Source organism: Neophocaena asiaeorientalis, unplaced genomic scaffold, assembly GCF_003031525.2.
Source record: "Neophocaena asiaeorientalis asiaeorientalis breed wild unplaced genomic scaffold, Neophocaena_asiaeorientalis_V1.1 scaffold110, whole genome shotgun sequence".
Taxonomy (NCBI): domain Eukaryota; kingdom Metazoa; phylum Chordata; class Mammalia; order Artiodactyla; family Phocoenidae; genus Neophocaena; species Neophocaena asiaeorientalis.
This window is the reverse complement of record NW_020175053.1, coordinates 1,594,614-1,611,979: the sequence shown is the minus strand read 5'-3', so window position 1 is coordinate 1,611,979 and position 17,366 is coordinate 1,594,614. Positions and strand designations below refer to the sequence as shown.

Sequence of the window (17,366 nt, the reverse complement as noted above, 5' to 3'; positions counted from 1 at the left end):
TTTTAATTTCTCCATCAAATCTGAATGAGATCCTTGCTGGGTAATCTTGGTTGTAGGTTTTTCCCTTTCATCACTTTAAGTATGTCCTGCCACTCCCTTTTGGCTTGCAGAGATTCTGCTGAAAGATCAGCTGTTAACCTTTTGGGGATTCCCTTGTATGTTATTTTTCCCTTGCTGCTTTTAATATTTTTTCTTTGTATTTAAGTTTCGATAGTTTGATTAATATGTGTCTTGGTGTGTTTCTCCTTGGATTTATCTTTGTATGGGACTCTCTGTGCTTCCTGGACTTGATTAAGTATTTCCTTTCCCATATTAGGGAAGTTTTCAACTATAATCTCTTCAAATATTTTCTCAGTCCCTTTCTTTTTCTCTTCTTCTTCTGGAACCCCTATAATTCGAATGTTGGTGCATTTAATGTTGTCCCAGAGGTCTGAGACTGTCCTCAATTCTGTTCATTGTTTCCTTATTCTGCTCTGTGGTAGTTATTTCCACTATTTATCTTCCAGGTCACTTATCCATTCTTCTGCCTCAGTTATTCTGCAATTGATTCCTTCTGGAGAATTTTTAATTTCATTTATTGCATTGTTCATCATTGTTTGTTTGCTCTTTAGTTCTTTAGGTCCTTGTTAAACGTTTCTTGTATTTTCTCCATTCTGTTTCCAAGATTTTGGATCATCTTTACTATTGTTACTCTGAATTCTATTTCAGGTCGACTGTCTATTTCCTCTTCATTTGTTTGGTCTGGTGGGTTTTTACCTTACTTCTTCATCTGTGTGTGTTTCTCTGTCTTCTCATTTTGCTTAACTTACTGTGTTTGGGGTCTCCTTTTCGCAGGCTGCAGGTTTGTAGTTCCTGTTGTTTTTGGTGTCTGCCCGCAGTGGCTAAGGTTGGTTCAGTGGGTTGTGTAGACTTCCTGGTGGAGGCGAGTGGTGCCTGTGTCCTGGTGGATGAGGCTGGATCTTGTCTTTCTGGTGGGCAGGTCCACGTCTGGTGGTGTGTTTTGGGGTGTCTGTGACCTTATTATGATTTTAGGCAGCCTCTCTGCTAATGGATGGGGTTGTGTTCATGTCTTGCTAGTTGTTTGGCATAGTGTGTCCAGCACAGTAGCTTGCTGGTCATTGAGTGGAGCTGGGTTTAGCGTTGAGGTGGAGATCTCTGGGAGAGCTTTTGCCGTTTGATATTATGTGGAGCTGGGAGGTCTCTGCTGGACAAATGTCCTGAACTCGGCTCTCCCTCCTCAGAGGCACAGGCCTGACATGTGGCCAGAGCACCAAGATGCTGTTAGCCCCATGGCTGAGAAGAAAAGGGAGAAAGAAAGAAAGGATAAAATAAAGTTGTTAAAATAAAAATTATTAAAAATAAAAAAATTAAAAAGTAGTAAAAGAAAAGAAACAAGAGGGCAACCCAAAAAACAAATCCATCAATGATAGCAATTGCTAAAAACTAAAAAAAAAAAACAAAAACAAAATGGACAGACAGAACCTTAGGACAAATGGTAAAAGCAAAGCTGTACAGACAAAATCACACAAAGAAGCATACACATACACACTCACAAAAAGAGAAAAAAGAGGGCTTCCCTGGTGGCTCAGTGGTTGAGGGTCTGCCTGCCGATGCAGGGGACACGGGTTCGTGCCCTGGTCCAGGAAGATCCCACATGCCGCAGAGCGGCTGGGCCTGTGAGCCATGGCTGCTGAGCCTGCGCGTCCGGAGCCTGTGCTCCACAACGGGAGGGGCCGCAACTGTGAGAGGCCCACGTGCCACGAAAAAAAGAAAAAAATAGAGAAAAAGGAAAAGATATATATATATATCTATACATAAAAAAAAGAAGAGAGCAATCAAATCAATTAACAAATCTACCAATGATAATAAACTCTAATTACTAAACTAAAATAAACATAAAACCAGAAACAAATTAGATGCAGGAAGCAAACCCCAAGTCTACAGTTGCTCCCAAAGTCCACCGCCTCAATTTTGGGATGATTTGTTGTCTATTCCAGTATTCCACAGATGCAGGATACAAGTTGATTGCGGAGATTCAATCCACTGCTCCTGAGGCTGCTGGGAGAGATTTCCTTTCTCTTCTTTGTTCGCACAGCTCCTGGGGTTCAGCTTTGGATTTGGCACCGCCTCTGTGTGTAGGTCGCCTGAGGGTGTCAGTTCCCCGCCCAGACAGGACGGGGTTAAAGGAGCAGCTGATGTGGGGGCTCTGGCTCACTCGGCTGGGGGCGGGTAGGGAGGGGTACAGATGCGGGGCAAGCCTGCAGTGGCAGAGGCCAGCGTAACATTGCAACAGCCTGATGTACGCCGTGTGTTCTCCTGGGGAAGTTGTCCCTGGAACACGGGACCCTGATAGTGGTGGGCCGCACAGGCTCCTGGGAGGGGAGGTGTGGAAAGTGACCTTCTTGTTCCTGATAGCCGTGAGACTGGGAACCTGATAGGGCAGAAACGTCTATGTACTACTGTTCACAGCCATGTCCTCAGAAAGTGCCAACAAAGGACGTGCAGACAGGGGACATGTTGTAGAGTAAAGGGACATATGACAAGGGTAGTTCACGACTTCCTGGCAAAGGGAAGCTGTGAGAAAGAAGCCAGTGTTTCATGGAGGCTGCTGTGCAGCGCTGTGGGAGCCACAGCCAGCTTCTTGCTCTGAGGCAGCCCAGCCAAGGCTGCAGGAGCAGGTGACAGCATTTGAGCCGACTCCTGAGGGACACTCAGGAATGGCCAGGTGGACACGGGGGTGGGGGGTGGGGATGGGCTGCAGGGCGGGCAGACGGGGCTGCCATTTCAGGTAGAAGAATCAAGACGATAGATAAGGGAGGTTATGTGGACTTCTAGTCACTGTGGGAGATGGTCAATTTGGTTACTCTAAGAGAATTAATGTTTGTTTTTTAAAAAGTCAGGTTTATTGAGGTATAATTTAAATACAGCAAAATTAACTCTCTTAGGTGTACAGTTTGATGAGCTTTGACAAATACATAGTTAGATAAATACTACACATTTGATTGCCATCACCCCCAAAAAGTTTCCTTGTGCCCCTTTATAGTCAGTCATCTCCCACATGCTTAGTCCCTGGCAGCTGCTAATCTCATTTCTGTCTCTATAGTTTTGCCTTTCAGAATTGTAGTGTGTAGATTTTTTAAAAATTAATTTTTGGCTGCATTGGGTCTTTGTTGCTGCATGCGGGCTTTCTCTAGTTGCGGCAAGTGGGGGCTACTCTTCTATGCGGTGCGTGGACTTCTCCTTGCAGTGGCTTCTCTTGTTGCGGAGCATGGGCTCTAGGTGTTCGGGCTTCAGTAGTTGTGGCATGCGTATATTAATGTTTTTTAATGGATTTTAAGTGTTCAATAATCACATGACCTTGGTTCATGGGTTGGTTTGTATTATCTCCATTAATTTTGAAAACACTTTGTTTCTATCTAGACTTTTGGATTTCACTAGTGCCACTGGCTATGAACAGGTGGACTTGGACTCCTGCTTGCTCTCAAAACAGCCAAAGCTAGCTCTCCACGGAGAGGACGGCGAACTCCCGCCAGAGCCCCAGCCTTTACCAAGTCCGGTAAGAAGGGCTTTCTTTAATTCTATGGTTCAGGTCCAGTCAGAAAAAAAGAGCACCACCCAGAGGACATTAAAATGGGGACCTCATGATAAATCCACAGGAGCACACAGAGGGAAGAGCCGGGGCCGCCCAGGGAGCGAGTCTGAGCAGAGCGTCTCCCAATGGGCGCTGGAGCACAGAGAAGACAGGCCCTGCCAGGGAGGCAGGAAGGAGGGAGAGACACGCAGCTTCTCCCATTCACCCTCTAGCCTCCCAGCACTGCCTTCCATTGGCTGGATGAACCAGCTGGAAGCCACTTTCCAAAGGAATCTGGGAGTTACAGGGTCGCCCCTGTGATGAGAAGCAGGGGGGCAAGCGGGATGGCTCTCTGAGAAAACAGCATATCAGACATGGCAGAGTGTCCCGAGCTGCAAGCTCTAATGCTCGGGTGCGTCTTTTGGTTGCCACACAGCCAGCTTTGAGGCAGAGGCTTTATAAGGACTCAGTATCACTTTGGATTTAGTCAGAAACATGAAAATAAGTATTTATATAGGCCATCGTACATATCATTGTTGCTTTAAAAAAAAAGATTTGATTCATCTAGGAAAAGCCAGTTTGACCAAGTATTTTTAACAGCAGCCATTGTCAGTTTTCACTTTTCTTTCCCTTTTCTGATTTCTCTACTTCCTTGGTTGAAAGTTTACTCTCTGATTTAGATGGCACAATCACACAAAAGCAGTACCTTGCAAGCAGGGCCCATGTTTGAGTTCAGGACAGTTGTCTTGGTAGCATCTGTCCACCGACCTGGAAAACTGAGTCTAAGGCCTCACTTGGTCCGGAGTCAGGGCACCTGCCCCTCCAGCCCAGCTCCTCCTGGCTGCACCCGCTCCTGTCTTGGTGGAACTGGCTCGGCCTGTCACCTGTGGGCACTTACAGCTGCCTGGTGCTTGTGAGGCAGGTGCTCCTGTAACCGCTGACATCCTCAGGCCCTCCCCAGAGCAGGGGTTTCAGGGGCACAGGGGCGCAGAGCAAGGCCTTTGCCCCTTAGGCCTGATGAAAATTCATGGGAATTTAGGTGAACTTGAGTGGGGCTGAGGTGAAAAACAAAAACTCTAATTGCCTTCTCAGAGAGATAAAGAAAGGGATGTGTAGTAAACTGTTCGAAGCAAAGAAGGTAAAATTGGTGCTGTGTGTTTGTGTTGCTGGTGCTCTGACACAGTTGCTTCTGAGATGTTTCCCTCGTGGAAAAACGCATCAGTGTTAGTGGGGGTCTTGGTCGTGTGTGGCTGAGAACCATGTGCATGTCTTACAGGAATTGTGTGTCGCGGACAGAGCCCCGGAGTACGTCCCCAACGCCCACCAGTTCGGCCTCGCAGGAGGCAGCCACTTGGTGCTGCCCTTTAATCAGCTGGCTGTCAGAAAGAGGTAGGCATTGCTCTGACGTCCTCATGAGTTATCTCACTGCTAGATGAGTCTAGGACGTATTCTTCAGCAATGGGTCTTTTCTAGAAGAAGCTTCTTGTGTTTCACCATGGAGTGTTCAACTTGCCACCACAGGGCAGCAGTGAGAAGGCAAAGAGGGGAAGGCAGCCTCTGTGGACCTCAGATGCTTAAATGTGATTAAGTGGGGTGCTGTGGTCTGTCTTTATCCCATCTTGATGATGGCTGGTTGCTGCCTGTCTGTGTGTATGTAGGAAAGCACGTAGGTATCTAAATCCCCCTTCCTTCTGGAATCCCAGGTTCTCTGGATCTATCATCTGGCCTTTGAACCCCATTCTACGGTAAGCATTCACTAATCTGATGAAACTGCCTACCCAAACTTTCACTGTGCCCCCAAATTCCTGATGCCACACCCACACCAGTCTGCACGTCCCCCCGGCCCTCACACATGCCTGTCCCGGGTACCCTTCTCCGTTCAGTGAAAGCGGCTCACATCCCAGGGATGTCATGACCGAGGACCCACTCTTCCTGTGGCTCAGCCCTGAGGTCTGCACCTTCAGGCCTGCCATGCTCTTGTGCCTCTGCCGTGTCATCTGAGCTCACCGCCCCAGCACACAGCTCGGCTCAGCGTCTTCTCTCTGCAGCCCCTGCCGTCGTTCCCCATGAGTTCAGCAGCCACCCAGCACCTCATCTTTGAGGTCCTCTGGCTTAGATCTGTCTTTTCGTCCTTCCCTCTGAGCCACCCTCTCCCATGCTCACACCCTTGAGTACTACATAAGTACCCACCCCACCTCCACAACCTCTACCTTAAGCATCCTACTAAACCCTCTTCCTCCTCCTTACTTCCGGCTCCAGCAGTCCCTCAACCGCATCAAGACCCCTGAGCCCTCGTGCTTTCTCAGCATCATCACCCTTTTTCTATCTCCCACAGCACAGTTTACCCCCTTACCCAGATAGGTTTGATGCCTTTATTACAGGTGTTCCTCTGCAAACTCCCTTAACCCTCTCATCTCTTCACTGTGACCCCAGGTAAAGCCCATACGGGGCCTAATCCATGCCAGAACCCGAGCTGGTAGTCAGGGCTGCAGAGATGCATCTCTTTTTCCTACCTGGTTTGACTTTAAAGCTGTGGCCACAGATCTCAGATGGAACCTCCAAACTCCAAATGTATGGGGAGCCAGTATACGTCTCTAATACATTCACATTTTTTATTTTTTGTAGCTTCTTCTCTTCTTTCAAAACTCTATGCATCCCCACAGCTCCCTTCATGCCCCAGCTGCTGTCTTGAGTCACTGAGAAGAAAGAGCCCGTTCTGTCCACCATCAGAAGGAGTACCCTGCCTCTGTCCCCCCCCGCCCCTCCCCTGCCACATGGAGGAAGGGTTCTTGTCTTGCCCACTGGAGCCGTCACCCCTCCTCCCAGGACACGGGCAGCATCCATTTCTCCCTCTTTCATACCTGCTCCTGTCAGCACACAGAATCACTTCCATCACCCCGTCATCAGGGAGACCAAGGAGCAAACACTTGTACCGGAGACCGTCTCGGTATTTTACACACAAACCCCAACTTAGTCCTCGCAATTGTCCTGTGAGGAGGGTATTATCTTCGTTTTACAGACCAGGAGATTGAGGCACCTGCTCAGACTCCCATCCAGGTGCTTGTGACCACTGCGCCGACTTCCTCTCTAGGAGTTCCTAACTTTGAAAACAGAAATGCTCTGGTGCACTGCACACCCCAGCCCACCCCACTCAATACCCCGGCTCTGCTTCGCAGTGGAACGTCTTGGAAGAGGTGCCTTACGTGGCTGTCTGTCTTTCCCCGCCTCCCCTTCCCTCCTCTCCCCACCTGGTCAGCCTCGCCTCGCTCCTCGCCAGGTCATCGGAGCCCTGCTGCAGCCACGTCCATGCGTGGTGGTGCCACCCCCTCCAGGCGCTCAGCGGCATCAGCGCCCCGGGCCCCTCTGCGTCCTTCGCGGCCGAGGCGCCACGCTCCCCTCACCCCTGCCCCGCCCGCTGCTCAGTCTCCTCCTCTGCTCCTCTGCTATCAGAGGGGGCAGCGCCCCTCCCGCCTCCCCTCCACGGCGCCTTCTGTGTTCCAGTGGCTGTGAAATGCCATCTGTTCGTACCAGCACCCACATCACTAGCTCTGAGCTCCACCCAGAACTCAGGGGCTGTACACCCAACCACCTGGACATCTCCACGTGGATGGGGACAGGCCTCTCAGCCTCAGTGCACCCAGAGAGAATTCACCGTCTCCCCGAAACCTGCATTTCTGTAGGCGTCACCACCATTCACCTGGCTGCCCAAGGCCCACACCTAGAGCTTGTTCCTTCCCTTGCTCTCCAAATTTAGTCCCTTAGCAAGTCCTGAGGCTTCTTCATCCAGAACATTTCATGTGTTACTTCACCTCCTCCGCATCCCCCCCCCGCCCAACCACCCTGGTCTGAGCCCCAATCTGGCCTCTGTGGACTCTTATAACAGCTGCCAGCCTGACACCTGCTGTCACCCTGGCCCCATCTGATTTGCTTTTCAAATCACAGGTTCTTTTTAAGATATAAATCCAGCCATGCCCATCCCCCTTCTTAAAACCCTCCCGTGACTTCCCACTGCACTTACACTGAAATCTGCCACGCTCTCCTTTCCCTGTCCCCGTGTGCCTCAGTGACCCTGTGCTCCCTTCTGTGGGAAGACACCCAGATGAAACCTTCCTCCACCCCTATGTGGTGCCGTCTCCCACATGGCCCCCTTGGGGATTGCTGGCTGACCACCAGAATCAACCGGTTGTTTTCACATACTCTGCACTGTCTGAAAACGAAATGCAGGCCTTTCCTGCAGAGGTTTCTGGGGCTTCCTCCTGTCTTTCATTCAGATCTCAGAAATAACAATCTTTCAGAGTTGCCTGCCCTGACTACTTAATGTAGCCACCACTTGGGCCTTCACATGCCCCAGTTTTAACCCTCTGATATATTTCTGGTATTAGTTTCAGCGGGGAAGGGACCTTCCTCAGTTCACTGCTTGATCCTCTGCTCCTACAACCGTTCCTGGCAGGTGGAGGTACACAGTAATCATGAGTTGAATGAATGGATAATAAGTAAATGAAGGGATGAATGACCTGAGATGTTAAATATAAATGTTGAAACACTTATTGGGGTCTCTCTTTGAGGTTAAAGAGTAAAAGTGAAAGCATATTCCTGAGAGCTGAGCTTTCGCTTCCCCCCAGGCTCTTGGTCCAGCTAAGCATCCGAACGTTCGCCTCCAGTGGCCTGGTTTACTACATGGCTCATCAGAACCAGGTTGACTACGCCACGCTCCAGCTGCACGGGGGCCGCCTCCACTTCATGTTCGATCTTGGGAAGGGCAGGACAAAAGTCTCGCACCCTGCGCTGCTCAGTGATGGCCAGTGGCACACGGTACGCTCTCAGGAAGCTGTGATCACTTGTTCTGAGTTTTGCTCCACGTGTCCCTAGTGTCCACTCCATTTCACAGTAGTGGGATCATCCCCTTTGATTTCCAGCTTGCTTTGTGTCTGACATCTGCCCCATAGAATGTAAACTCCTTGCAGGCAGGGACCTTTTCTGCTTCTGGAAATATCCCCAGGGCCTCACTCAGTGCCTGACACTTAGTAAGCACTCAGCAAACATTGGTAAATGAACAAAAGGCACCAGAAATGTCCTTGGCTTGACGAGAAGTAAATCAAGCCCAGGGTGGCATGAATGGGCCAAACCTGACATCATGGCATTTGTGTTGTTGTGACTAGGACTCTGGAGCATGCTGTATTCTTTTTTTTTTTTTTAATTTGTTTTTTTCTATACAGCAGGTTATTAGTTATCTATTTTATACATATCAGTGTATACACGTCAATCCCAATCGCCCAATTCATCACACCACCCCCCGCCCCGATCCCCACCACTTTCCCCCCTTGGTGTCCATACGTTTGTTCTCTACATCTGTGTCTCAATTTCTGCCCTGCAAACCTGTTCATCTATACCATTTCTCTAGGTTCCACATATATGCGTTAATATACAATATTTGTTTTTCTCTTTCTGACTTACTTCACTCTGTATGACAGTCCCTAGATTCATCCATGTTTCTACAAATGACCCAGTTTCGTTCCCTTTTTATATTTGCCTCCATTGTCATAGACTAGTTGCCCATAGGTGCGTGGGTTTATCTCTGGGCTTTCTATACTGTCCCATTGATCTATATTTCTGTTTTTGGAGCACGCTGTTCTAACCGGCTCCAGGCTCAGCCTCCTCTCAACACCAACTGTGTGAAAACCTGAGCCATACCTTTAGGATTTCATTCAGGTTATTACTGCTATTTCTCAGATTCCTTAGAAATTATGCATGTTTTCACATCGCTCTAGGTCAAGACAGAGTACTTTAAAAGGAAGGGCTTCATGACAGTTGATGGCCAGGAATCGCCCATGGTGACCACGGCGGGAGATGCTACCACGTTGGATGTGGAAGGAAAGTTGTACCTAGGAGGCCTTCCCTCCGAGTACAGGGCCAGGAACATTGGAAATGTAAGCAGCATTTTCTCTCTGGGCCCATTTTGCCTTTACTGTGGTTGTGTTTGTTTTGTGGAGGAATATGTTTATGTTTAAATTATCTTGTTTGCGCCCAGGGCTTGGCTGCAAGATGCAAGCCTTTCAATCCACATTCCTAGATTGTGTGTTGGAGCTCCTCCTTGAAGCCCAACCAGCCTTCCTGCTGGTTAGTTAACAAACAGTTCCCTTTCTACAGCCACTTAGCCCCAGTACAGTGCAGGAAAGTCTGGCAAATTTGTATTTGCAGATTAGAAAACCCCACATTCTTAATTTCCACGATATTTACTCAAAATAATATAAAACCCTTTTACTACATTACAGTAGCTTTAAGTTAGACATTCATGTGAAGTACTGTGGCAATTAGATTTTTAAAACCGAAAGGCAGTATTTTAATGTGTTTTGTTGACGTGTAGGGAAAATTTGTGCTTGCCCTTCTCACTGTCCTCACCATCATCTACTCCTGCATCATTTGGCTTAGATCACTCACAGCATCCCCGCTTGCATTGGGGAGGTGACAGTGAACAGCAAACAGCTGGACGAGGACAGCCCAGTGTCTGCATTTGCAGTAAACAGGTGCTATGCAGCAGCCCAGGAGGGAACTTTCTTTGAAGGAAGTGGATATGCAGCCCTTGGTATGTATAATCAACAATCTCGAAAGAAATCTCTGGGACGCACCTGCACTCCTAAGGTGATATGGGTCCAAGAACTATATGATAGGACAGGACCCACTGCCCCAGCTGCAGCTAGGCCATGTTTCGTGAAATGTTCTGGCGCATTCTGGCTTCTCAGCTTCTAGCGTAAAAGCCTTCCCACCTCTTGTGCTATCCAGGTGGCTTCCTCCCACCAGGGGTGGTGCCACTCCAGATGGAGTGCAACATGTGGTGCTGGTTTCATCTGTACTTTCCCCAAATTTACATAAGGCATACTTTCCCTGTCCAAGTTAATTAGGACCTTTGAATTCAAAATCAGTAGCATAAATTGTCTGGACCAGCCAGCCAAATGTGAGTCAGATTTGATGAAGAAATTAACCCCATTTAGGTTGTTGAAATATTAATCAGGTATAAGTAGAGGAATGTAAATCTCTAAAATGCCTTAGAATGTAAAGTCCTCAAGGCTTAGAACTAGCCCTTGTAATATATCTTTATATTCTCTCCCCATTTTAGATGCTCGATTTGCTGGTTAACTTCCTGTTTGCACTCAGAACCGTGCTTCTCTGGCCCCATTCTTCTTTCTATCACAGAGAACAAATTTCTGGGCTCCTTTGCCCTGGCTTCCAGGAAGGCTCTAGTGGAAGACTGAGGTTGGGAGGGAGGAGGGGAAAGCCAGCAGGCTTCCTTCCTTCACTCTGTGCTTCCAAGATCTAGTAGTACCACCTTCTCCCATTTTTCCTTCAGCCCTGGGCACGGTAACAACTGCCTGCTATTGCTAATATCCCTAACCTATCTCAGCTTTTTTATCACCTGAATGAAAAATTCATTCAATTAAAAAAAAAGCCTAGTGTGGACTCTAATATACTCAGCAAATAATGACATATCCAGTAAGTAGATATTGGGAAAATAAAGTGCATTCTTCCTGGATAGATGATGATGGAGTTACATGGATCAAATCCCTTGTGATTTTTTTTACCCACATGGCTGTAGCTGGGAGGATGTGCCTACCTCAGCTCTAGTCAGCTTCATCCTACAGAGGTGCAAGCTGAGGCTCGGGGGTTGGAAATGACTTGCTGGTGGGAGTGGAGCCGGATTCAGAGAAAGAGGTGGAGCCAGCTCTCCTGACCCTCATCAGGAGCCCAAATGTACAGCCAGCCAGCCCAGCCTGAGGCCATTCTGAGCCTAGGCCTTCCTGGGCAGGGCAGGCCTCACCACCAACTGGGGGTCTTCCTTGGTTTTTCAGTCAAAGAAGGCTACAAAGTACGATCAGATGTGAACATTACGCTGGAGTTTCGTACCTCCTCAGAGAATGGTGTCCTCCTGGGGATCAGCAGTGCCAAAGTGGATGCCATCGGATTAGAGATTATAAATGGCAAGGTGGGTGCTGAATCTGGATGGGGTCCCCCCGCCCCACCCCAGTGTCAGAGACAGAGCAGTTAAGAAACAGTAGACATGTCTAGAACCAAATTTCCAATTATTCACTTTAGTGGAATGGAGAAAAGGCTGATTAATATTTAAAAATAGATAATCCTGAAAAATCTTTTTAAAAATAATTTTTTGGGCTTCCCTGGTGGCGCAGTGGTTGAGAGTCCACCTACCAATGCAGGGGACACGGGTTCGTGACCTGGTCCGGGAAGATCCCACATGCTGCGGAGCGGCTGGGCTCGTGAGCCATGGCCACTGAGCCTGCGCGTCCAGAGCCTGTACTCGGCAACGGGAGAGGCCACAACAGTGAGAGGCCCGCGTACCCCCCCCCCAAAAAAATTTATATTTTTGAAATTAAATGTAAAGCAAAACTGCAACTACAATACAAAAAACTTTTTTTTCCCTGAAAACCATCTGAAAGTAAGTTACCAACCTAATGCCCCACTCTCCCTAATATTGGTTAACTTTTTATTTGGAAATTATTATAGATGATAGAAGCTGCAATGTAATGTACAGGGAGGTCCTTGTGCGCCCTTCACCTAGGTTTCTCCAGGGTTAGCATCCTGCATAACTAGTACATCAAATCTATGAAACTGACATTGGCTGAATCCACAGAGGTTATTCAGTTACGCTAGTTATACGTGTTTACGAGAGTGTGTGTAGCTCTTCACAGTTTTATCACACGTGTAGCTTCATGTAACCACCACAATCAGGACAGTGGTACCATTACCACAAGGCTCCCTCAAGCCACCACCTTCATATCCACGCCGACTCTCTCCCTGCATCCCTCACCCCTGGCAACCACTGATCTGCTTTCTGTCGCTCTGATTGTTAGTTCACAACTGTTATGTAAGTTAAATCATGTAGTCTCTTGATATTGGCTTTTTACACTCTGTCTCATTTCCTGGCAGTTCATCCAGGTTTGTTGTGAATCTCGAAGACAATTCATTTCTTTTTATTGCAGAGTATTCCATAAGATGGATGCACAACAGTCTAATTTTTTTAATACAAAAACATAATTGTTTTCTATAACTTCCTTATCCCCAGAGGGCCAGATGAGAACTTGGGAAGGTCTGCTATACCACTCATCAGACATGGGGAGTCAAGGTGGTGGTCTCTCGGGTCCTCTCTCTCCCTAATGCACTTTTACTGCACTGTGGTTAACTCATGTTGTTGTGGGACTATGATGCTTGTTGTGGGACTATGATGCTTGACTCTTCCTGAGCTACTTACTGCCTCCTAGAAGGCAAGGAGCAAGTCTCTTGATTCTCCCAAACTTACTAGCTTGTTTCTCACATTTCCCTACTTACTCCCCACTGGGACTTTGGCCCCTAGGATATCCTAGAATGGGGGTGGGGAGGATATAAATAAAGTCACAAGTTCTTCTCCCCCTTTATGTCATCTTCATGTTGAAACAAAAGTGCCTTTACATCCTATTGCTGATGCTCTGCACTGTGGCTTATAGCCAATATCTTTTCTTAGCTGTACTTCAAAAGAATTTTGAAAATTTTTTTATCCATTTGTACATTTAAAATTTTTTTTAATTTATTTATTTATTTTTGGCTGTGTTGGGTCTTTGTTGCATGCAGGCTTTCTCTAGTTGTGGCGAGCGGGGGCTACTCCTTGCTGCCGTGTGCGGGCTTCTCATTGCGGTGGCTTCTCTTGTTGTGGAGCACGGGCTCCAGGCGCGTGAGCTTCAGTAGCTGTGGCTCACAGGCTCTAGAGCACAGGCTCAGTAGTTGCATCTCACGGGCTTAGTTACTCCGTGGCATGTGGGATCTTTCCAGACCAGAGCTCAAATCCGCATCCCCCGCCTTGGCAGGCGGATTCTTAACCACTGCGCCACCAGGGAAGCCCCATTTGCACATTTTTATGTGACATCTGAAAAATGTTATAAGTGTAACAGTTGCAAAAATGTAATTACTGACGTATTGTATATTTTACTTCTATTATTAGCTTATTATTTATTGTTCTTTTAAAAATATTTCTGGTGGTTGCCCAAGTCTTTACAGTATATCTCTTTAATTTGTCACAGTCTACCTTGAAATGAGTAGCTTCACATATAGCATAAGAACCTTACAACAGGATAGTCACAATTCTTCCCTCTCACCTTCTGCAGGTCTCCAATTTTTTTGTGCTACCACTTGCTGTAGTAGAGCATCTGTGGTTTGTCAGAAGGGAGTTAGTAAATGTTCCTTCACAGGTGCTATAGCAACTTCTAGGAACTGACACCCTCAGTAAACCCATGCCCTCTTGTTGTGCTGAAAATGAGGCACTGATCTGAGGATGCAATGCTAAGATCGTGGCTCAGGCTTGTTCCCATGGAGGTGGCCATTTTCCATTCTGAAACCTCGGGAATAGGATAGCATCAGAATTCTTAAGAGGCTATTTTTCAAAACCATTGTTTGTTTTTCATAGTTAGCCCTCCTTTTTAGAAGAATGCTCTGATGTTTTCCACTCCAAGAACATTATGTGAATGGACTGGGTTCCTTAAATAGGGAAAAATTCACCAAGATATTTGCTTGTGTCTGTTGTTTGTTTAGCTCTTGTTTCACGTTAACAATGGTGCTGGTAGGATAACAGCCACATACGAACCCAGTGCTCCCAATACTCTCTGTGATGGAAAATGGCACACACTTCAGGCAAACAAAAGCAAACATCGCGTGGTTCTGATTGTCGATGGGAATGCAGTTCGAGCTGAAAGTCTACACACCCAGTCTACCTCTGCTGACACCAACAATCCCATTTATGTTGGTGGCTATCCTGGTGCGTATGTCGTCTGCTCTGCTCATTCACTTTTGAGGGGCATTGCCACTGGGGAAAGTCTTAGTTCTTAGTTCATGTGCATATAGAATAGGGATGAAGAAAAATACATGGCTTGGGTGACAAATCCTTTACCATTTTAGAAAGTCTATTTCAAATTCCTAGGAATTCTTGGAAAAATTAAAATAATCTACGTATATAAGGTAATCACTAAGACTCTGAGAACATCAGATGTAATGTACGGGAAGCTGGATGACTTCACTGAGAAACATCTTCTCAGATGACCCCCAAGTTGGGAATCATTTTAGGGGTCAGTAATCATTTTAGAGGACAAACGTGTCTTATCCTCTCACATCGATTTTTGGATTCAAACTATGCATTTATAAAATAAAAATCCCTTTTATGACTTTTTAAGTCACTGTACCTTAACATTGTTTATTAATAGTTTTCTATGAATTCTGCTATCACTGAAGCCACTTATGTAGAAAAATCTTCTAATTTTGATCTGGAAACCACAAGAAGTTATTTTTGTTCCTACTGTGCTACCTATGTCATTTAGCAAAATTTAACACTATCTTCTCTTCTTTCCTAAACAGCTGATGTAAAGCAAAACTGCCTGAGCAGCCAGACCTCCTTCCGGGGCTGTTTGCGAAAACTCACTCTAATTAAGGGTCCACAAGTGCAATCCTATGACTTCAGCACAGCTTTTGACCTACAAGGAGTTTTCCCTCATTCCTGTCCTGGGACTGAGTCCTGAACTTTGGGGAACTCCTCAGTTGGGAATCATCATTTATATTTTGAGGAAAATTATTTGGTGAATTAAAACCTTTACAGTTCATATTTCATTTCCAACTCAGGTTAAATGTTTCCAGAGAGAAATTTTTTGTTTATGTCAAACTAAAACCACATGTACAACAAATACCTCTATTAAATAGTTTAAAATGTAAATTGAATTCACTGGCTCTTTAAGTTTTTTAAGTGAAACTTTTAAAATGTTGAATATTCTATTGATTACTTGACAGTATTTCATGTTTTGCATTTTGAGCTTTTAAAAAATAAACTATCACTATAGACGATAATAAATAGATTAGAGCAGAGTATGAATACTTTCATTTCTTTATCAAGATTTTAAGCTCCAGTTCCTACAAAGAACATGTATTCAATAATACTGCTGGGTACGTTCCAGCTGAGGGCACCAGCTGTTTGCCCCAAAAAGCACTTTAAACAGACTCCAGCAAGTCACAGGCAAAGGGAACACAGGAAGAAGGCAGAGCCTCCTCTAGATATATCCTTGTTTGGTAAGGACCTAACCTAACAGAGTATTTTGCAAGACAAAAGAAAAAAAAAGTGGCATCATAACTAGTTAGCTCTTCTTTTACTGTTAATTTTATTTTCACTCCTTGGAATGAGACAGTTTTCCTTGATCAGCTACTTTTTCTGGGAGAATGTGTGTAAATTCCAGAAGAAGGAAAATTTTAAAGCCATAAATATATTTTAATGAGCTAAGCAGTTTTAAACTAAGATCTCTGAAAGATCATTTAATTCCCTGCAGATATAATTTAGTTTTGCTCTGCAGCTGTGGCTGGAGTCAAAATGGCTACTGGCTGGGAAGATGGTGGAAGAGTAAGACGCGGAGATCACCTTCCTCCCCACAGATACACCAGAAATACATCTACACGTGGAACAACTCCTACAGAACACCTACTGAACGCTGGCAGAAGACCTCAGACCTCCCAAAAGGCAAGAAACTCCCCACGTACCTGGGTAGGGCAAAAGAAAAAACAGACAAAAGAATAGGGACAGCACCTGCACCAGTGGGAGGGAGCTGTGAAGGAGGAAAGCTTTCCACACACTAGGAAGCCCCTTCGCGGGCAGAGACTGCGGGAGGCGGAGGGGGGAGCTAAGAAGCCACGGAGGAGAGCACAGCAACAGGGGTGTGGAGGGCAAAGCGGGGAGATTCCCGCACAGAAGATCGGTGCCGACCGCACTCACCAGCCTGAGAGGCTTGTCTGCCCACCCACCAGGGCGGGCAGGGCTGGGAGCTGAGGCTTGGGTTTCGGTCGGAGCGCAGGGAGAGGACTAGGGTTGGCGGCTTGAACATAGCCTGAAGGGGTTAGTGCACCACGGCTAGCCGGGAGGGAGTCCGGGTAAAGTCTGCACCTGCCGAAGAGGCAAGAGACTTTTTCTTTGTTTCCTGGTGTGCGAGGAGAGGGGCTTAAGAGCGCTGTTTAAAGGAACTCCAGAGACGGGCGCGAGCCACGGCTAAAAGCGCGAACCCCAGAGACAGGCGCGAGCCGTGGCTAAAAGCGCGGACCCCAGAGACGGGCATGAGACGCTAAGGCTGCTGCTGCCGCCACCAAGAAGGCGAGCACAGGTCACTATCCACACCCCGCTTCCGGGGAGCCTGTGCAGCCCGCCACTGCCAGGTTCCCGGGATCCAGGGACAACTTCCCCGGGAGAACGCACGGCGGGCCTCCGGCTGGTGCAACGTCACGCCGGCCTCTGCCGCAACGTCACGCTGCCTCTGCCGCCGCAGGCCGGCCCCGCACGCAGTGCCCCTCCTTCCCCCATCCCCCAACCCCCGGCCTGAGTGAGCCGGAGGCCCCGAATCAGCGGCTCCTTTAACCCCGTCCTGTCTGAGCGAAAAAACAGACGCCCTCCAGCGACCTACACGCAGAGGCAGGGCCAAATCCAAAGCTGAGCTCCTGTGAGCTGTGAGAACAAAGAAGAGAAAGGGAAATCTCTCCCAGCAGCCTCAGAAGCAGCGGATTAAAGCTCCACAATCAACTTGATGTACCTGCATCTGTGGAATACCTGAAGAGACAATGAATCATCCCAAATTGAGGAGGTGGGGTTCGAGAGCAAGATCTATGATTTTTTTCCCCATTTCCTCTTTTTGTGAATGTGTATGTGTATGCTTCTGTCTGAGATTTTGTCTGTATAGCTTTGCTTCCACCATTTGTCCTAGGGTTCTATCTGTCCATTGTTTTTTTTTTTCTTTTTATT

At 47.1% G+C, this 17,366-nt stretch overlaps 1 protein-coding gene across 1 annotated transcript in view; it reads left to right on the top strand.

Annotated features, from left to right (window-relative positions):
* The window catches only part of LAMA1 (laminin subunit alpha 1), a 154,012-nt gene extending 138,699 nt beyond the window's left edge, over positions 1-15,313 (top strand). Inside the window, exons 56-63 of the mRNA XM_024763670.1 lie at positions 3,421-3,556; positions 4,848-4,960; positions 8,194-8,383; positions 9,340-9,498; positions 10,001-10,154; positions 11,416-11,549; positions 14,141-14,363; positions 14,957-15,313. Of these exons, the coding sequence (XP_024619438.1) occupies positions 3,421-3,556; positions 4,848-4,960; positions 8,194-8,383; positions 9,340-9,498; positions 10,001-10,154; positions 11,416-11,549; positions 14,141-14,363; positions 14,957-15,117 (1,270 nt within the window). The 3' untranslated portion in view covers positions 15,118-15,313. The remainder of the gene's footprint in view (positions 1-3,420; positions 3,557-4,847; positions 4,961-8,193; positions 8,384-9,339; positions 9,499-10,000; positions 10,155-11,415; positions 11,550-14,140; positions 14,364-14,956) is intronic.
* The last annotated feature ends 2,053 nt before the right edge of the window (positions 15,314-17,366 follow it).